Genomic DNA, 21,646 nt, shown 5'->3' on the forward strand with positions numbered 1-21,646 from the left:
GGGAGTAGAGGCTCGAAATAACACCCACAGCGTGGGCAAGCGCCAGTATTAGGCCTTTTTCTAGTAAAATAAAGCTCTCTTGGTGAGATGGAAAAGCCTTAAAAGCGTGTCTGTGCTACGACACTTCATAACAACAAAATTTGGAGCAACACAACTCAGATCTTCTGAGTTGCATGCTAATGGCATACCGCATAGGAAAGCGCCTATAAATAAAAGATTGGGTTCATTTAATTTTCAGTAGGATCCCAGCTTCTGGAGTCGAGGAAAGCTGCTCCTGGTGCTGCGACACCGGCGTGAACCCAGGGAACGTGGATATTGAGTTCTTCTGCTTGATGCTCCACTGGGGAACGTTAATTGGGTCTTAAAATAGGAAGATGGACTTGAGTAGGCTTTGTACAAGCTAATATTACAAATGCAGTTGGCATATTTGCTTTTTTTTCACTTAAGCCATTGTTTTATGTGATTTACTAGCAATGGAAAAAATGAATTTGCTCTGTTTTAATTAATGAATTAATTAAAATTAATGAATGTAAATGTTTTAGCATGAAAACTGTTGTCTCAGTCTCCTTTTGGAGTTTCTAAATGTGCTTGATGGTTCTGAAACGTGTTGCAAATTTGTCCAGTTTTAGAAACATTTATTTTCTGCTTTTGGTGACCATGTGGTTGGATGACACCTCAGAAGATTATTCTGATCCTGGAAGAGCGATGACCTGCACAAAATTACAGACTTTTGGTGAGAAGAATGATCATTAACGTAGAAGGGAGTGGGTAAAATCCCAGTTTGGGGAATTTCCATGTATTTGTGGGATTTTTGTGTGTTTATATGCATTGTGGTTTTGATATTTTTAAAGATGAAAAAAAATGGAAAACAAAGACCAAGCTGAAATTTCAGAGAGTGGATTGTTTTATACTGACAATAGCCAGTATAACCATCCTAAACATTGTATCCCTTGGCAGTAATATCTGATGTTTCTGATCTCATATTATCTTACTGGGGTGTCAAAGTCCTTTAGAATAAACCAGTTTGATCCTGGTATGGGTTGGTGCTCTTGCTCCAATCAGCATTTAAAAACGATCTGCTTTTTGTTTGCGTTAAGCTGTCTAACCAGTTTTTTTGCAAGCCTAATGGATTAAATTTTTACTTCCCGTTTCCTTAGCAGAGATGAAGTATCGGAGTGCTTTTACTGTTGTTTACCTTTGGAGCAGACAGTTCTTGTTCTTCTAGTCCTCCCGCGGAGAGCAGCTGAGAGCCAGGCACGCAGTATCTGCTCCGATACTGTAGTAGTCTATTGGGGAAATCTAGTCATGTTAAAACACAGCCTATTTTTGTTCACTTTTGGACTAACTTTAACTGGAAAAACTTTTTGGATGAAAGGTAAGCTTTTGGTTTTTGTTACGTATTCAGAAACTTTCTCAAATTCTTCTTGGACTCTCTGGTACTAATCGTAACCATGCACACCTTTCAAATCGAGTCACCGCTCTCCTCAGGTACTAGGCTGTTAGCTGACCTGCCAATTAAGAAAATCTTATTCAAGAAAAAAATTATCTGGAAAAGATTACAGGTTGAAGCTTTTTGCAGTTGAGCTCTTTGTGTTTTGTTTCTCCAGAAGGTAGCAGGTATGTAAATACATCATCTTCCGTACAGGATGCTGGTTGTGACAACTGCAGTTACTGTCACTCTCATCAACAGTAAAGACTGGAAAAAAAAAGATTTCAGTCCTCAGAGATATGAGGGAAATTCCTACAGTTTTGTTTTAGTTAGTATGAGTCATTAACTCATTTCCATTTATGATCTGGCTTCAGGTTTTCAATTCAGATGTAACACCTGAGATATTTCTTAGAAAGTGGTATTTTTATGACGTGCATTAAAGATGGTTTCCTGGTTTTAGGTGTCAAAATTTAAATTGTTAGAACGGCATTTCCACTGTTAGTTCAGCATACACTTAAGTCATGAAAGGGAATGGATTTTGTGATTTAGATAATAAAATTATTGAAGATTAAGAGCAAAGCCAGAAATAAAAATTGAGTGCCGATATTCTTTGTAGACTTGTTTGCAACTTCCACATTTTGATTGCAATGGCAGTCTTTAATCTTAAACATATGCTAGCTTCACCTACCTGTTAAAAATCCTGATGTTATCTAGGAGTTAGAGATCATCATTACACTGAAGAATCCTCCTCCTTGCTTTGAATGGGTGATTCTGTGGCTTCTTTGCAATTATGAATTCCTTTCACAGAAGTGTAGGAGGCTGAGGGTAACTTTGTGCTATTATAAATGAGAAGAAATCTATTTGTTTCCTTAATAAAGAAAAACGAACACTTTTGTAATTAAAACCCATGTTATTGTTGATTCTGTAAACTGTTTAAAAGCAATGTTTGTGTCTCTGTTGACCAAAGTGAACACTCAAACCAGACTGATAAGCACACAAGACAAAGGAAGATGAATTCCAGGTCAGCCAATTTTAAAAAAAATCACTGGAGATTTTTTTTTTTCTTAATAAAACCATTTACCTGAAACCAGATACTCAGCAGACTTCTTATCTTTAGCTTCCTGTATTAGCGTGATGTTCTGGAGATAATTCTGATATAATGTAAAAGGCTACAAACCTTTTACAACGGTTTGACTGTCACTGGAGCAAACAAAATGCAGCTTTAGGCAATGGCAGCGGGCAGCGTGGTGAACCAAGATCATGCATGCAGCACGTGGCAGAATTACATTCAGAGCACAACTGTAAGTATTCCTCATTCAAGGCAATGAGGAAAGGAATAGGAGTAAGGGGGTTTAAATGGAGGGAGAGGGCTGGAGGGGGAGTTGGTTTAACCAAGGAAAGGACAGAAAGAAGTAGAGATGTGAACAAGAGGATGAGCAAGTGCAGGACCTAACAGTAGCTAGAAGGTGAGACCACAGCAAATGGCTCTGTAACCAGTAAAGAACATTTCCCAGAATATTTAGGGACTGAATTTATTCTCTGGAGATACAATATTCTCCAATTCTCTGTCTAGCAAGTTCTGAAACATCCCAGCAAAGTTGGATCCACCATTCAAAATGATTGCGCTACACGTCCGTCAGCCGCTCCTAGAGAGCCTTGCTGTAGATTTACAGATCAGCAGGGTCTTCCTGGCACCAATGAGGAGATTTCACAAGCCTTGAAGGAGCTTAATTCTATTGGAGATGTTAGTATCTCTTCCACAGTTGATTTTAACTGGCCAGCTAGTTAAAAAATTACTGTGAAGGGACAGATAGGTGGACAGAAAAGGTAGTTGCATACATTTTCTGTGGTACATCAGGTTAAAAGTGCAGTTAGGTAGGTCATGGAAGAAAAAATGTTTCAAAAATGATAGACAAAGCTACAAAGTTAATAATCCCGAATAGGTGAGAATTAAGATTGTATTTAAGTCATTTGATAGCTTTTCTTTGTGTGCTCCAGAAGACCCTAGCTTTAATCTGAAGTTACTTTTTAAAAATCAGTTTGACTATTCCTAAACTGTTTCTTCATCACTACCAAAGTATGCACTGAATACAGGAAGGGGTTTTTTTAAATTATTTTTCTTGTTCTTGGGATTCTCTATTATGTTACTGTCACATTGGTTGAGAGATTTTTTTTTTCAAACAATAACTAATTTGGTTCTATATTGTCTTTATGGAGGAATGAGAAAAAAAAAATAGCTGTTATCCCAGTTTAGAATCATAGAATCATGGAATGGTTTGTGTTGGAAGAGACCTTAAAGATCAAGTTCCAAGCCCTTTGCCATGTGCAAGGACACCTTCCACTAGACCAGGTCACTCAAAGCCCCATCCAACCTTGGCCTTGAACTAAGACCAAGAGTTAAAGCCAAGATTGCCAGCCAGTTTTGGACACCTTGTTTAAGAAAACTTCTGCTTGAATTTACAGGTTTTAGAACTTTACATCAGTTGTGTTTGGGGCGGTGGTGTCAGTAACCTTGAATACATTCAAAACAGCATTTCTGCAGAGAATGAGGCCACGTATATTTAGTTTAAATGCTCAGCAATGAAGAGTAACTTGGCCATGAATGAAAATGTCAATTTCTGCGACTTTCCCAGCGTAATCCAAGAGCTCTGGGAGAGACGGAACAGACCAAAGTGAGCATGGGCAGGTGGGCCCTGTACTGATGAAATTACTCATGCTCCATTTAAGGCCAGTTCAGAATGGTCTTTTGTCAGTCACCGCTGTGCAGATGCCAACACAATGTCTTACTTATCCTTTCTGATTCTTTAGAAATGTCAAACTTTATTTTTAGGTGTATCTTCTGAACAGACACCCAGACTTCCTACATTAGAAATAATTATTCCTCGAAGTCTGACAGGCAGAGAGAAACATGACCCATTTTTTCACAAGGTTTGTTATTCTATCTGATTTTTTCTTCTGATGTTGCTGTTTTTCACAATACTGTCCTATATTACACACACACACAATGTATGGTATATATAGATTATTTTTGTGAAGAAATGTGCCCTACACTATCTCTTCAGATTCTTAGTGTTTTCAACTAGTGTTGGGTAAATTTGTTGCCAGAAAGGTCGGTGATGGCACTCTAATTTAGCACCTTTCAAACTTCTAGTCTTGTTAACAGCCTTGTAAGACAGAAGTGAGAAGGATCATGAAGAATACTTCCATTTCCTCCAAGTCAGATGAGATGTTGAACTCGAACGTGAACTAGCATCCATGCTGTACATGTTCTTTTGCTTATTGTACCTCATCTTTGGATAACCAGAGGATTTCAACCATGTAGCACCTAAAGGGCTGATGCTTACTTTGTAGAAATGGTCCCGCAGAGTCGCACAGCTTAAGTGAGTGAGGTAAAAGAGAAAGATCGGAGCCTTAATTCTTCAGTTCTGAGGTGACTTACCTTTGTGCTAGATATGAAGTTCCATTACTGAAGTAACTTAAGGAAATAGCATTAGTCATCTTTGTGCAAACCAACTGGGGAAGGAAGAATCTGCGAGTCGGTCATCCGGCTGCCGATGATTAACATAAGGAGTGTCACGAAATATGATGTGGTAATGGGGCAAAGAGTGCATACGTGGGCTGTTCCCTTCTGTCTTCTAGATAGTCTTTATAGATCAATAGAATTTAAACCTTCCATACGAAAGAATGCAGAGTGTGCTGCTGAGACTTTGAAATAGAGAAGTCATGAGGGTTACAGGAATCTATGTTTTGGTAGATACTTGGACCTCTCTTCTCAAACAAAACATGAAACTGACACAACTAAGTAGAAAATCACCTAATTAAGTGATGTCTTCTGTTCTGTTTTCAGGAGCATTCAGATGACAACCTTTCTTACTCAGTTAAAACCAGAAATGGGACATATCTCCTAAAACTGAAGAAAAATAAGTATGTGATAGGGTGCTCTAAGGAATCATACCATCTTCGGAGTTAGTTGCAGATAGACAAATATTTTTATACTGAAAAAAAAAATCAGAAGAAACCTTTTAAATGGTAGATTGTAGTAATTACAAAATTACTCTGTTAAATAGTGTCTCTGTTATGGTACTAGCTTGCAAATGGAATAATATTTTCTCTCGTTGTGAATAAATTTATTTTGATTAATTTTTTATTTGCAGCACAAGATAGTACATTTCAGAAACTCCTTATGGAAAATGAGAATTCAGTTCAACATTAGCCTTTTATTAGCAGGGGTGAGGGTTATTAGCCATGTTGTAATTGAAGAAATTTGTCTGTTACTGTGGTTCCTCATTCCTGAGCTTGTAATAGTCCAGGCCCTGGTGCAACACAGTCTGCTCAGATCCTACTCTATAGATATATTAGTTAAAATATTTCAAAGTAACTTACTTTCCAAACAATGCAGCTCATTTTAAGGTATTATGTTTCACATCTGTGGATTTTAATAATAATTTAGCATGAAAGTACTGCTAACAGAATGTAGTACTTACTAGGATTACTGACTCCTTGCTTTCTAGACTGTTAAAAGAGCAGTATTTTACTTTTGTTTCCAGAAAGCTTGTTAGTGAAGACTTTATGCTATATACATATGGGGAAGATGGGAAACCGAAGGCAACACAATCCAAAACCGAGGTACTGTGTATAATAAAATTCCTCTTTTGTGTCAGAGTTTCCTCAGACCAGGGAAGCCAAGCTATATGAATTGAAGGCCATATTAACAATTTGATAGCACTGAGGATGACAACAAGGATGTATTTGCATCTAAACGTATTTTCAAAGCAAAAGCAAATGCACAACCATTAATTCTGAGTGTCTTCATATCTCTGTAATAGGACAGTGAAAATTGGTTACATTTTTAGCGATGGAAGGGAAAATGCAAGTGATGCGCATAAAGTATCTAGAGAAGAAAAATATATTTGCTGGGAAAGAACCTTTTGTGAATTTTCACATTTGTAGCATTTCTATTTAACAGTTACCACTGATACAAAACCTAAGGTTTTATGTCTTAGGAGGGAGTGGGCCGTTTATGGTGATACAGCATCACTGTTTTCCACAGAGTGAAAGGAGATGCCAGGAGATTATGCCAAGACGGAATTTGAGCTGCCTGATTAGGTCACCTTTGCACAGTATGCAATTAAAGCTACAATGGCAGCATAAAAACTCTATAGTTTTGAGGTCCTGAATCAAACAAGCCTCACAAATGCTTTTGCATTTAATTTCAACTTTCAACTGCGTGTGAGCTCAGTGAGACTTGATTGGGTGCTTTGTGCATGGGAGATCTTCTCAGATCAGCCTTTGCAAGGAGTCTGTTTAAGAACAGGATGAGCAATGTAGATTAAAAGATTTCGCTAAAAGTTGGTGATGGGTTAAACTAAAAAGCTGGTTGCTTTCTAAAACCAAGGAAGAAAATGTTATTGTAGTTACTCATGTCCAGTAACATTTTACTCAAAGAAGGCTGGGATTACTTTTAGAATAGAGAACTCTGCAAATTTGTAACAGCCAGCCTTAGTGTCATGCAAATAAAAAGGCTAGTTAGAAAATAAGTTCGCATTTGAAGGCAACAGCCTTATTTTGTCATTAATTATGTGGTTTTGTTGCATTTCAGACACACTGTTATTATCATGGCACTGTTGAAGGAATTGCTGACTCAATGCTCGCTCTTAGCACATGCGATGGCCTTAGGTATTACGTCTTGCCTTTTATTTCAGGATAATTAATTGTGCTACCAAGGTAAAACAGTAGAAAAACAGTTGCTGTTCATCATGCTGCTAGAGAGAAGACTCCATACTATCTTGCAAGTTTTTTAAATTTCACCTTTCGATGAAGCTGAAGCTCTTTAGAAGTTTTATAGCTTCCCTCAACTACCACTTTTTCCCCTTTCCCAAAATTCCTTCACAGAAAAGGGTAACATGAGAGAGAGCATAATCCAAATATAGGCAGAAAAGGGGCATGAACTGAGACCTCTCTTGCTTGATGAGAGTGTCTTGACCAGAGATACCTTTGTAGAAGAAATGCTATCTGATAAAGCTTTTACTGAACAGCATGTTCGCCAACACCACCAAGCTGTGTGGTGTGGTCAGCACGCAGGAGGGAAGGGATGCCATCCAGAAGGACTTTCACAGGCTGGAGAGGTGGGCCCGTGCAAACTTTATGAAGTTCAACCAGGCCAAGCGCAAGGTCCTGCACATGGGTCGGGGTAATCCCAGGCACAAATATAGGATGGGTGGGGAATGGATTGAGAACAGCCCTACCAAGAAGGACTTGAGAGTGCTGGTGGACGAGAAGCTCAACATGAGCCAGCAATGTGCGCTTGCAGCACAGAAAGCCAACCACATCCTGGGCTATATCAAAAGAAGCGTGGCCAGCAGGTCGAGGGAGACGATTCTGCCTCTCTACTCCACTCTTGTGAGACCCCACCTGAAGTTCTGCGTCCAGCTCTGGAGCCCCCAACATCAGAAGGACATGGACCAGTTGGAGCGAGTCCAGAGGAGGCCACAAAGATGATCAGAGGGCTGGAGCACCTCTCCTGTGAGGACAGGCTGAGAGAGCTGGGGCTGTTCAGCCTGAAGAAGGCTCCAGGGAGACCTTATAGCGGCCTTACAGTACCTAAAGGGGGCTTATAAGAAAGACAGGGAGAAACTCTTTAGCAGGGCCTGTTGTGATAGGCCGAGGGGTAATGGTTTTAAGATAGAGGGAGGTAGATTCAGATTAGACATTAGGAGAAAATTTTTTACACTGAGGGTGGTGGAACACTGGCCCAAGTTGCCCAGAGAGGTGATGGTGCCCCATCCCTGAAACATTCCAGGCCAGGTTGGACGGGGCTGTGAGCAACCTGATCTGGTTGGAGATGTCCCTGCTTCTTGCAGGGGAGTTGGACTGGATGGCCTTGAAAGGTCCCTTCCAACCCCAACCATTCTATGATTCTATGATTCTAACTTAACACACTACTGTGAACAAGTCTGTCTTATGAATGGGCATGTTTCAAAAGACAAACCATTTCTGTAAAAAGTTTTGATCAAATTTAAACTTTTTTTGTTGTTGTTTTATACACAGCAAAAGTACATTCACTTGAGAAACATAAAGGGGCAAGATTAACGCATAAAAGATGGTGGCGTTCTTCCCACAGAATCATTCAATATGAGTTGGCAAAATGAGATGGCACGTTACAGCAAATTGTGCAGATATTCAAAACAGAGCGTGTCCATTCTCCCCTCCTTCATTGAGCTTTGGATATACTTGTCAGTTGTAGTGGTCTCATTCAGTTTGATGTCTTTTTGATAAGCAGAAAGAGGCAAATGGGATAAAGTTCACTCACCTATCTTTCATGTATACTATCACAGTGAATAATGACGTTTCCTGGCATTCCTTTAAAGGAGGCATGAAGTGGTCAACATAGTGGTATTTCAGGTAACGCTGGATCTCACTAAGCAGAACAGATATTTCTTTTTGCCTGTTCTACAAACTTATGCAGATTCAAATTCTTTAGTTACCTTGAACTCACATTTTTGAGGATGTTCTTTCACAAGATATTAACTAGAGAATTGTTTTTCTAAATATAGTTTTGAGATTCTGGAGAACAAGATAATAGCTTCTGAAAGATTCTTGTTCAGCAAACAGGCATGCACCAGGTGTTTCTGAGCCATGGACAAATGCAAAATCTTTACACTTGGCTGCACTCAGCAGTGCAATGCTGCTGTTGCCCTCATGAACACCCTGGTGATTGCTTTTAGCCTTTCTTTCTGTCTTGTAAGATACCTTTTTCTAAAATGCTATATTACTTTAGCTGCATGGGGCTGGGAGTGAGACTAGAGATAAGGACTGAAAGAGACCTCTGCATCAGCTCTGTATCCACAATCCAGGCTCATTTAGAAACAATTCGGCTTCCCTGCTAACTGATGCAAGGAGCCCACACTTGAAGTACAATCGAGAACTTTAAAGAAGATCTGGTTTGTCTATTGAGATCCTTCTGGGCATTTGAACTTACCCTCTATACTAAGATAAATTAAGATAATAATTTATTTCCACATAGTGGTATGAACAATTGTAGTTCATTCACTCACCTAGTCATAACCACAAGAGAAAAAATTGTGGAATAATTTTTCATTCTTTTATGATTATTAGAGGAATTCTCTACATTGGTGGCAAATGGTATGGAATGGAGCCGCTCAACACATCCAGCACATTTGAACACGTGTTTTATCAGTTAGAAGATACGCAGGATATCCCCTTCCAATGTGATGTGCTGAATGGCAGCCCTCATCATGAGATGTTTGTGAAGCACTCCGTGAAATATGCATTTTTATCAAACAGTACCTCCAGCAGGGAAAAGCTTCTGAGGGTAAATACCTTTCTGTTTCTCTTGAGAGCTGCAGTCCAAGCCATCTCCTCAGTCTTTTCCAGCAACCAAGGGTCTCCAGAGCTCTTGCTCTGGCATGGTATTGCTGCAGGTCGGTTTGGCCTGGCAGGCCACTTCCTTGTTGCCTTCATTTTCATGGATCCCAAACTGGTGGGAGTAAAGCTAAGGAAGTCCTGAAACAGAAGAACAGCACAAAGGGAATTTAACATAGCTTGAAGCAATCTTTTAGGGGAAGGGCAGAGCTCTGCCCAAGACAGTCGTGGGTACGAAGCTGTCACTCAGCTCATGCATCCCAGTGTCTGACCAGATGTGAATTACTGACATGCAGATATTATGTGGAAATCTAAGGCAAATTTACTTTTGAGGCCACATTAAAAAATGCATCTTTGCTTTATAAATACATGAAATTAAAATAATAAGAAACATAATTTAAAAACCTTGAACTTATTAGTTACTATATTAACTTATTGTTCTTTCTAATTTGCAGAAGAAGCGAGCTGTCTTGCCACAGAAAAGCTATGTGGAATTATTTATTGTTGTGGATAACAACAGGGTAATGACTTCATCCAATGCTAAATACATTTTATTAATTCATTAATTGTTTCTCTGACATTCTCACATGGTGTTTTACAGTTTTTGCTGAAGGAATCTGATCCTGCTGCGGTGCAAAAGGAAACAGTTGAGCTGATTAATTATGTTGATGGGGTAGGTCAGATAAGTAGCCTAGATTCAGTAATTTCTACTTTATCACAGGTTTCAAAAGAACAGCTATCACAGTTCTGAAACTGTATTTGGATGCTATACAGTGATTTGTAACACATTTAAGGCACATCATGAATCTATGCACAAGCCTTGTAGATTTGCAAGCAGGGGGAGAAATGTAAGACGTTTTTAAACCACTTCTGTGTGCTCCCAGACTTTGACTGCTCCAGGAATGTGAGGTCTTCAGCACATTTTACATTTCCAGGAACAGTATTTCTCATGCTTGTGGTTTTTTATTAAGCAAACTGTCAGTGTTGTGAACAATTCCATAAGCGCTCTGATCATCTGTTCCCAGTTTCTCCTCAAGACAATTAGCTAAGGAAGTGAATGAACATGGTCTTCTACAGAACTTCTCCAACTGAAAGATACATTTAGGTACCTTCACGAAGTAGAATGCCTTCAGTCATATATTCTTTCCTTATTTAGTTTTATATTACATGTATAATTATTTTATATTTAGTTTATAATTTATAAATATTTTATATTCTAAATAGAAGTATTTTATACTTAGTTTCAAAGAAACTAAAATTATGTCCTAGTCACTATGTTCAGCTTCTGGTTTACTCAGCAGTAGTAATGTAATCTTTCATAATTCAGTTGAAACAGACTGATGGACAGTAATGATCATTATGTTTTTTTCAGATGTATAGACCATTAAACATCCAGATTGTTTTGGTTGGATTAGAGATCTGGACAGATACAAACCACATAGCTGTAATGGATGGTTCAGCCGGAGATGTACTGAGTAGATTCGTTTCTTGGAGACAGAAAGATCTTCTTACACGATCAAGAAATGATGCTGGCCATCTCATAATGTAAGTTTTCACTCAATGGAAAACCTACCCACGCTGATAGTATTGTTAATGTATATGATTTGGGGTTTGTATATAAATGAAAATGTAACTGGAGTAAAATTCACTCAACTTCCAAACTGTTTTAACCTGGAAAAACAACAAGGAACTGCAATGAATTCTTTATAGTTCACCAACTCTAGGTGGTCCTGCTTGAGCAGGGGGGTTGGACCAGACGACCTCCAGAGGTCCCTTCCAACCTCAACCACTCTTTGATTCTGCGAACTCAGAAGCATTGACACAGCAGACTTAGGTGACTGATCATTGTTTTCAAGCTATATTATTCAGATATTCATTATTAATTACAGTGAAATGCTGGTATGGTAATAAATTTTTTATTGACATGAAGAAGGCCAAATTTTGTCTTGCAATATTTGCTTCAAATTCATCAGTGCCTTTTAGTAGAAACTGTGAACTTTCAGCCCCTCTTTCAACACCACCTTCAAACTGCTGTTGTTGCAGAGGGAGAAGCGCTTACGGTGGATCCATTGGAATGGCTTTTGTGGGTACCGTCTGCTCACCAGTCCAGGGAGGGTCAATCAGCACTGTAAGTATATAATGTTGTGGTTAATGGAAGAAAATAGCACAGGAGCTGCCAAACTATCAGATACGCTGCTAGAAGGACAAAGAGGTACCTGAACGATTGAAGGCTTTCCCCTGTGCATTTACAAAACCCAGAGCTGTAGATACAGCTATTGCCAGATGTTGCTTCCACACAGGTACCTTATAGAACATCCTAATAAATAATGTGCACTTTGCTGACCTATTTGGTCAGGTCACCCCAGTCTTGGAGACCAGATTTGGAGTTGTATGGTTTCTTTCATGGGGCCTTCATGGGGTTTCTTATGTAAATAATTATGCATATTATTAGACTACTAATTTGGAGGTGGCGGGGGGGGGAAGCATTTCCCAATTTCTGTTTTCATCGCTTCCAGCCCACTTGGCTGATGTAGTCCTGAAATAATTTTTTATCACCTTTTGTAATTAATCTGACTCAAGCTTGCATAAGAAAAGCCCATCCTCTTACCATTAAAGTTCATAACTACAGTGGTTTTGGGATGAGAATGCAGCTACAAAATAATGTGTATTTTTTGACTCTTTACATGAACAGACAGTGAACACGATGCACTATATTCTCAGGTGTCTGGAATTCCCCACAATAAGGCAAAAATTTTAAATTTGGCAAAATTCGTAAGAAACTATTTTTTTCTCCTTCACCCTTGGGGCAGAAGCAGTATCTCCAGAGGTTCCTGTCTTTACAGTATGGATGCCACAACATCGTGGGCAATTCCAGAAGCATATTCTGGTTTTTAATAGCACGTTTGTCATTGAAGACTCCATTGAAATCAGTGTCATGCTGGATTAACTGTGTTATTATTCAGAATATGATCCTAATGGAAGGAATAGAAAGAGTGGCAGAATCTGACTACCTGAAAATAAACAGTGACAAATTGTCTGTTCTTGCTGCTTTCACTTTGCAACACAATTTGGTACAATTTGGTCTTCATAGCCTTCAAGAGCTTTGTGGCTTGAATAAATCACTAGGTAGAAACACAGTATTTTCTTTAGTTTCACTTTTTTTTTAACACTGATTCTCTTTATTAGTTGAATCATAACAATATGTTACGTCATGCTACAGTAGTTGCACATGAATTGGGGCATAATCTCGGAATGAAACATGACGATCAAAGGTGTCCTGCATCCTATATTATGCACAGCATAGATAAGTAAGATTTCCAGTTATTTTATTTTAATAATTGTTATTTATCTTTCCATAATTTTAATTTATTTGAAGTGTTATTTGTTTTCTGATCTAATCATTCTTTATTTGTAGCATTCCTAAAAACTTACTTGGATTTTCTTAATTTTTTTTTAATGATAGTGTGTTGCTGGGGTTTTTTTTTCACCCTGCTGAGAATGCTTTATATGTATTCCACTGGGTTTGTGCAAATATGCATCCTTCGCACAGATTCTCTTAACAGCTAATTTAAACAAAACCTCTTGGCCTATGTTTCTCTCAGTTCATTTCTTCTTTGGCTTTCCCCTTAAGAGAAAATTATAATATTATTTTATCTATCCACATTTGCATTAATAAATCAGGGTAATTGAACACTGGATTGAATTACTATGAGAAGATGCATTCCTGAGTTCTTAGGGACTCCAAGTTAAGGTGAATGGCTTTCTGAAAGTATTTTTTAATCAAGCGTTTTTAGACTCAGTACAGATGAGGAATTTCTAAGGTCTGTTTTACATAGGACACCAGAATGGAAAACCTGATGGTCTCTTTTGCTTCTGAAAGTATTTGCATTTATGTTATACATAGCATTTTTAACTTCTAGTACTGTACTGTAATGCAAAATAAAGTAAAAATGAAGTATATTATGATCTCCTAACATTATGAAACACAATATTTATTATAGATTGATAGTATTTTAAGTGCTTGAGTGTTTTTCCCTGTAAGCAAAATATTTATATAAAAAAAAATATTATGCTTTCCAGTGGATCCAGGAATTTCAGCACCTGCAGTGCTGATGATTTTGAGAACCTTATTTTAAGTGGAGGAGGAAACTGCCTTAGAAATCCTCCCAAAACAAGTAATGTTTACAAAGAACCTGTCTGTGGTAATAACGTGGTCGATAACAATGAAGAATGCGACTGTGGCAAACCGCAGGTAATGAATGCAGTTCAACTGGATACTTGTTGTATATTATATTATATTATATTATATTATATTATATTATATTATATTATATTATATTATATTATATTATATTAGTTGTTTAATACTGGCCTTGTATTACTATCTGAGGCGTTTTCCTTGTAAATTTACATTTTTGGAAGCAATATGAAGATACATTTTAGAAAAAGCCCAAAATTATACTTTGACTTTGATATGAACTCAGTCAAGGGCTACAAGACTTCAAAGAACTTTGACCCAATCCTTAAGAAAGAAGTGCATTTCAGTGCAGAGTAGGTGGCAATGCCATTGGTTTTTGTGCTCGTTATAGCAACGTGGATATTTCTGTTACATCAAAGAGACTACTCATCTATAAAGTACTCACAGGTTTCCTAACTGTAACCCTTAAGCTTGGCCCACCACAAAATTACTTTTGTTGGTCATATTTGCATTGTCAAAATGTCCCTCAATGAATGGGATATGTTGACTCGTTTCTCAAAAAAGACACAAATAAATCAAAAGGCTGTTAGCAAACCCAGGTCCCACTGTATAGGTCTTCTTCTAAGAAAGATACCAGTATTTCTCTACATCAGACTGCTAGTGTAGTGGAAAAATAAGATGGGAGAAGGGGTGATAAGAAGTATTACCTAAAAACCGAAGTGTTCTGCTTCTTTTAGTGCCCATTTGAAGTGTAAAGGTGTCCTATACCCCTGTGCCACAACAGATCAGAACAGATGTTTTTCTGATGACTTGTAGGAAAAAAATACAGCCAAACTGTATGCTGGTTTCTGTTAGAGCAGAAGGCTGTCAAGCTCAGAAATGCAAGAAAGACAGTGTATTTAAAGTTTGGTTAGTCCGTGCACTTGGTTTGATGATGTACTTTCCTAGCTATACAGTGAGGTAAAAAACATTGTGTCCCCTTGTCCCAGGACTGTACCAACCCTTGTTGTGACGCTGCAACCTGCAAACTCACACCAGGATCGCAATGCGCTCAAGGACTGTGCTGCAAAAATTGCAAGGTAGGCTATGTTTTATTAAGCTAAATTGATACTAATTGCTAGTATTTTTTAATGTTTGAAAAGAGCTATCATAGTACTCTTGACATATTTTCACATTATCAAACTACATTCATCAGCAGAGAGCATGTTAGCAGAGAATTTGTGTCTAACAACTCCTGGCCAGTAGCTTAGAAATGGAATTTCATCTCTGTGTTATCTCCCGTAGGATGCAAACTGGAGACTCACTAGCAGTGATCTCCACTATGCAACACCAAGCTTCTCCAAAGTTTTTGATAGTTGGTTGCTTTTTAATTTGTACTTGTGCATGCATTTGTATGATCTACCCTAGTCCTCTGCAGGCTCAGCTCATAAACTTTATAGCTATGCCATATGAAGCTAGGGGAAGTTTTGGATATTCATTGGATATTGATCTGAAAAACTATTTTGCCTTGCTTGAAATCACAATAGGTTCTTAGTTGTCATTGTTTCATGTTGGAACTTCTGCTCTTGCAAAATAAAAGTAGGGTGGCATTCCTCTCTGGTTCTAGTTTAAAGTGGCAGGAGCAGAGTGCAGATCAAAAACGAATTTCTGTGATCTACCTGAATACTGCAATGGAAGCAATGCCTACTGCCCAGACGACGTTTATATCATGAATGGTTACCCTTGCGACAACATGAAGGCATATTGCTACTATGGAGTATGCCAGAGTTTTGATTCACAATGTGAATCTATATATGGAAAAGGTATGTTTATAATTTAATGTAAAAAGACTTGTAGTCTCTTAATAGACATTTCAGATTTTTCTCTCTCATATTTTTATGACACTCTAGTGGCTTAACTAAGATTCACTATTTTTGGTACAGGGGCACGAAAAGCACCAGATGTATGCTTTGAAAAAGCAAATATTAAAGGAGATAGGTTTGGAAACTGTGGAATGAGAGGTGGAGTGTACAAGAAATGTCCCGTTCAGTAAGTCAACAGCAAATAAAAGCTAACCCTAAAATTTTCAATGTGAATATATTATGTTACAAACTCTCAGAGCATGAGACTTAAAATAATATTTCCTTGAAATGCAAGCTAAAAAGTTTGACTGGATGATGTATGTGCACTGATACTGGTTTTTTTCTGTTCACCTTGTTTCTGAGTGTCATTCCTTCAATACAGGCACAGCCTGTGTGGCAAGCTCCTGTGCACATCTGTTAGTCTTCAAAATCTTCCTGCTTGGAGTGTTGTCAATAACGCATCTGGAGTTTTATGCTGGTCTTCTGACTTTGACTTAGGATCAGATGTCCCTGATCCTGCTCAAGTTCATGATGGAACAGCCTGCGGAGAAAAGAAGGTAAGATGAATCACAGCAGCACTACAGAATATATCACACTAACTAGAAAGTTCATAACTTAAAAAAAAATTACATACCTCTCTTACTTGTATGCCATAATATAATTAAAAATCTACTTTCTGAGATATACATATACAATTAATTAGCTCTTCAAAAACTGGGATGCTACAAATCAGTGAACTACATTATCAGTTATTCAAATTACTCCATCAAAATGCATCCACAGACTTAAGAAAAACTGAGACAAATACAGTTATAAAATTGTGGAGTACTGAAAGTCCTATCAGACCTTTTTCTTGACATTTAAGTAAAAGCTGTAGACCTGTAAACATATACATTTATATATAAACATATTTATTAATATATAGTGTATTTATAAAAGGATGGGATTTTTTTGAAGTTGTGTGTTCAAAAGACGTTAATTACTTTTTCCAGGCCTGTGTAGATTTTGAATGTGTTGATGCAAGTCATCTGGGCTACAGCTGCGACGTAAAGCAGAAGTGTAATGATAATGGGGTGAGTAGGTGGTGTTTTCATGCCCTGTTTCTCAAAGACAGAGATAGGTGCACAATCTCTGCACAAAAGCAATAGCCAGCCAGATGGCTTTGCTTTTTTTCTGATCTGTATTAAAAATTAAGTCCGCTTTTTAATCTGTAATTCATGTTACCAGTATACTGTAAACCTCTTAGCACTAACATTTCTTCTGAATCTCCCTAGGGAATTTTCTAATATTACTGAGCTGTCAAGTTGTGAAAGGAAAATGTTCCTTTAAGGAGGACTGACATTCCTGATTTATATAAGTCTTTGTGAAAAAACAAAATGGAGTCCAAAGGTTGTAAAACTGAGAAGTTATTCGGACTGTAATCTCTTGCAGGCAAATAACAAAGCAAAGGTTAACTTCTACAGAGGATGAACTTGTGGTATCATTATCACTCCACATTTTGGGATCTTACGGAGGGGCAGAGCTTATCCCCAGTTAATATTTCATGTATTTCTATGCAATACTATGCACTATTTCTTGTTTCCACATGCAGTTCTTAATGGGGAACTGCAAACATATACTGGAGGTTGAATGTGGCCACTTCCAGAAAGGTGTTGTTTGTTTAACTAATCCCTGTTGTACTGACTGTAGGTGTGTAACAACAACGGGAACTGCCACTGCAACTCTGGATGGGCGCCTCCGTTCTGTAACCGGTCAGGCTACGGCGGCAGTGTTGACAGTGGTCCAGCTCACATAGGTGAGATGCTGCAACTGGCCTTCATTCTACCGCCAGTGTCTGATAAAGTAATCTACTAATAACAGAGGGGTTTTCAGTCTCTTTTCAACTGTTTTTTCTTCTACTGCATGGAACACTGAATCATGGACTGACTTGAAGAACAAACATTATTATCTGATGTGTATGTTTGCTGACATCAAGGAAGCTGGTCAAAGGGAGAATTTAACCTCTAGTTTGTCTGAGATAAAAAGCAATACATCAGTTGCTTAGAATTACTGTTACACTTTTAACATAGTTAGATATTTACTTAGGTATTTAAAACAGGGTTCTGATAAAATGGATATAATAGAGGAAGGCTATAGCTTGAGAATGAAACCAGCAGCCTTTATGTATGGCAAGGGTCTCAGAGAAATGAGAGGGGTTAAGGAGGTGCATGCAGCAAGCAGCAGTTGGCTCATGTAAGAGCCATGAAATTCTGCAACAGGAAAATGGAGTAGATACTGCTGGCCTTCACACTGAGAGGCCACGCAAAATGGTTTGTATTTATTAATAGCTTAGGAAGACAAAGAGGACATGCAGATCAACTGTGGCTAAGGAAATACAAAATGAATTTGTCTGCTTTAGACTTCTTGAAAAAATATATGGAAAAGGAAAAAGTTTGTGTATCATACAACATGGGGTGGGTAAGGCAGAAAGAACTTGTAATAACATAAGGCCAAATCCTACTTTTGTGATGATAGCATTTTATAAATGTCAGTGGAGTTACTAGTTCTAATCTATAATAATTTGAAGATTGTACGTTTTGCAACAGAAGGGTGTTTTTAGCAGAAAAAAAATGCTTTAATATGAGGTTAAACAAGATTACTATCTTATATTACTTCAATTCTTTTTCTCTAGATACATCACTTCGGGATGGTCTGCTTATTTTTTTCCTCCTTGTGTTGCCAATAGTGATCGTTACTGTGTTAGCAGTAATTAAGCGTGATGCAATAAGAAGAAAGTTTTGCAGGAAACATAGAAATCAACACAGGTATTTCACTTACTATAAATGTGTATTTCAACACGTGAGAGCATGCTCCAGATTCATTTAGCAAGCCAAATAGATGCTTTATCTATAAAAAGAATTTCATACCTCCTAAAAGAAAATACTTCCCTGCTATTAGTAGTAGTGGGTAATTTAATAGTGAGTACCCTGTTATTAGGTAGCTTAATCCAGATGCTCCAGTTGTCAGTTCTCAAGCATTTTTCCCCAAAATACATTGCACTTTCCTAATTGCTATCGATAATTGTATTGCATGGACACAGGGGCATGGCACATTGAAATTATTTGCAAAGGCCAGAACGGGGTGGAGTCAGAAACAGAATCCAGATCGCTGAGCTGTAGCTTCATCCCTTGAAAAACGCTGCATCCCCAAAGGTGGATAAACCAACTGGGGATCTGCCTGATGATGTGGTTTTTATTTCAGGGATAACAACGTGCAGCAACCAAAGCAAAATAACAGACCAAGTGATAACACAAGAAATCACCAGGTAAGACAGATGCATACTTGCATTATTTGGAGTAATCCAAATTACACAGTGCCTTTTCTCTAATGTAGTAACTGATGACTTTGTGGCTTTTTTGATACATTGAAACCATCTGAATTTCCAAGTATTTAAAATAATGTGTTATACAGGATTTCTCTTTGGGTAAGTGTGAGCTTCATTGCCTGCCCTGTCAACACAGGCTGTGAGTAGTGCGGGATCAAACAGGATGCTACTTAGCAAAGCAGCAGAAGATTGAACTGAATTCTGCGGCCAAATACCAGAGAACCGCTTAGCCAGGCTGTGGATCTAGTTCTGAAAAAAAAAACAAAATAAAAAGTATCAAAACAAAATGTTGCAAGAGAACATGAAGAATGTCATGGAAATGAAATGAACAGGAAATGAAAATTAGTTTCTGAAATACCACTAGCTTCATACTGAATAATTACCCACACTTTGAAATCTGTGGTTTTTGTTAACTTGATTTCCTGCAACATCTTTTCCAGCCTGCGACATCAAGTCCTGATCTTTTTACCATATCACATTTTCCTGGCCCAAGGTTTGTACTATTTAAAACCTTCTTCACTTCATGTTTGCTACATTTACATCGCTGTATCATTGTGAGTGAAGTTCTTAATGTCTCATGTCCTGCCTAGAAGGATTTTTCATGCAGCATCATATAAGATAAAACAGAGTAAATGCTTGAAGGAGAAATGCTGTTTTATTGCTTGTACAGAAAACAGCATAACGGCACATGTAAATGCTACTAGGGAGAGGGAGAGGAAAAGGGAGAGGGAGGAGCAGAGAGTTAAATATATGTAAAAATGCTAGCAACTGCTTAAAAATGGTAAAGAACCAGTTGTCTCAAGTCATTAAATACTCCACTACATGTGTTTTCCACACTTCAGGCACCCAGTACAAACCCAGTTTCCTGCAGTTCCTTCAGGACCTCCACAACCTGCAGTCCCACCTAGACCAGCTGTCTGAAAAGTTTCTTGGGGACCCTCAACCAATTCTGACAATTAACTAGTCTGGAAAAAAGTAAAGATTGCAATCCTCTAGTCCTCTCCTTGTGCAGCCAAAACACCTTCTGAAAGCACATACCTCTGGAAAAGACTTAACGCCAAGAGGCGCCAAACACAGATTTTGTAACATTCCATTATTTTGCTAATTGCCGCTGGCTGTATTTGTACCTCTTCTACCTCACCTCTTGGGTTTTTTGTAAATCAGAATCCTGAATTTCAACTCTTTTTAGATTCAATCAATAACAGCATCAGAGAACAAGACTCTTCTGAAGTGTAGCCTTACTTGCAGGCTGAAGAGAAGTGAACTCAGTTATTTACGGACATAATTTATTCACCTTGAGTCGTACGCTGCTGTGAAAATGAGAACGTAGAGTGACCTCTCGAGAAATCTGCGGTGTGTCTACCTCCTGGCGTGTCCTCTCAGCAGTGAGCTGCCGGGGACCCCCTTGGCACCTGCGGAACGCAGCCGTAGCCGCATGCCAGGCTCGCGGACGGTTCTTGTGCCCTGCTCTGAGCCTCTTCTTCGGTACAACCGTACCAAAGCTGGGATCCAGATCCCACCTCCCACTAGCTGCCTAACTTTCCAGTTCAGGTGGTTTATAAAAGTACCTCATATAGCGACACTAGCAACGGAAGGAAACACTGTAAATAATCTCTCTGACTCTGACAGAAACAAACCATCTCTGTCGTTATAGAAAACGTGCTGTCTCAGGAGATACATTAGACAACTTAAGTGTTCTAATGTTTACTGATTATTACAGCTTGAGATTTTTGCTAGAAACAGATTCCACTACAAAAGCAACAGATAACTGTCGTCATTCTAAATGGGATCATTAGAAAACAATACCAATTTGGAAGGAAGTGCATGAAGTTACACAGTTTGTCAACTAATGGAAAAGCAGCTGCTACGGTGAGGAAAAACTCACTGGCTGTGAATACTGACCGATCCATCGGAGAGTAAATCACACACTGACCGTGCTCACAGGCAAACTTTGGGAACAGGAACGAGCAAAAAGAGTGAATAAATTATGACGCTGCATTGCCAAGAAGATATTCCTAATCCCTTAGATGGCCATCGCAGCAAAGAGCCGGACAAAAGAACCCAACACATGGCTGACAAAAATCTACACTGACAAGGAGTCTCTTCCCCAGAAGAGTCATCTTCCTTAATTCCCCAGAATTTTAAATTGTTATTATTAAATATTCCTGTAATTTAGACCTTATTAAAAGTGTAATATTACCTTACTGTAATTTACAATAGATCATCTTGGAGCATCCTGATTTTATGATCGTAACAAAAACGGCCACTGAGCGGACCCGGGATCGCTCAGCCGCCTGACCCTCCGAGGTTCGCTGAAATGTACGACTCGAATTTATTATCAAAATAAAACTGAGTAAAACCGGTTCCTTCGGGCACACGGCCCGACCGCCCTCGCGAGCTCCGCGCCCCGCCCGCCAGGGGGCCTCGTGCGG

The 21,646-nt window shown here is 38.5% G+C and overlaps 1 protein-coding gene and 1 long non-coding RNA gene across 3 annotated transcripts; one reads left to right on the top strand and one right to left on the bottom strand.

Moving 5' to 3' along the window:
- Positions 1–1,305: 1,305 nt before the first annotated feature.
- On the top strand, positions 1,306–20,135 carry LOC104486898 (disintegrin and metalloproteinase domain-containing protein 9-like). 2 transcript variants are annotated; one of them, XM_086751846.1, is made up of 22 exons: positions 1,306–1,375; positions 4,260–4,357; positions 5,277–5,353; positions 5,977–6,055; positions 7,029–7,105; positions 9,545–9,761; positions 10,267–10,332; positions 10,413–10,484; positions 11,184–11,356; positions 11,855–11,939; positions 12,998–13,119; positions 13,892–14,063; positions 14,999–15,088; positions 15,616–15,811; positions 15,932–16,037; positions 16,233–16,407; positions 16,843–16,923; positions 17,540–17,645; positions 18,522–18,654; positions 19,091–19,154; positions 19,655–19,707; positions 20,057–20,135. In XM_086751846.1, the coding sequence occupies exons 1-22, from the start codon at positions 1,306–1,308 to the stop codon at positions 20,133–20,135; spliced, it is 2,391 nt and encodes a 796-aa protein (XP_086607972.1). The 2 variants fall into 2 exon arrangements, with proteins under 2 accessions (XP_086607972.1, XP_086607971.1); XM_086751845.1 differs by lacking the exon at positions 20,057–20,135 and having other exon boundaries at positions 19,655–19,804.
- On the bottom strand, positions 9,875–21,512 carry LOC147600133 (uncharacterized). The gene is made up of 3 exons (XR_015259030.1): positions 21,415–21,512; positions 16,202–16,391; positions 9,875–9,952 (listed from the first exon to the last, which is right to left on the bottom strand). It is a non-coding gene; the product is annotated as an uncharacterized LOC147600133 (long non-coding RNA).
- Positions 21,513–21,646: the final 134 nt, after the last annotated feature.

Source organism: Chlamydotis macqueenii, chromosome 7 (genome assembly GCF_036417535.1).
Source record: "Chlamydotis macqueenii isolate bChlMac1 chromosome 7, bChlMac1.mat, whole genome shotgun sequence".
NCBI classification, from domain to species: Eukaryota; Metazoa; Chordata; class Aves; order Otidiformes; family Otididae; genus Chlamydotis; species Chlamydotis macqueenii.

What these genes read in the sequence shown, in the direction of transcription:
- LOC104486898 (XM_086751845.1), top strand. Translation starts at nt 1,306, where the DNA reads ATGTTAAAACACAGCCTATTTTTGTTCACTTTTGGACTAACTTTAACT. An exon ending in TACAAGAAATGTCCCGTTCA is followed by an intron (nt 16,038 to 16,232) that starts GTAAGTCAACAG and finishes CCTTCAATACAG; the next exon opens with GCACAGCCTGTGTGGCAAGC. An exon ending in ATAACACAAGAAATCACCAG is followed by an intron (nt 19,155 to 19,654) that starts GTAAGACAGATG and finishes CATCTTTTCCAG; the next exon opens with CCTGCGACATCAAGTCCTGA.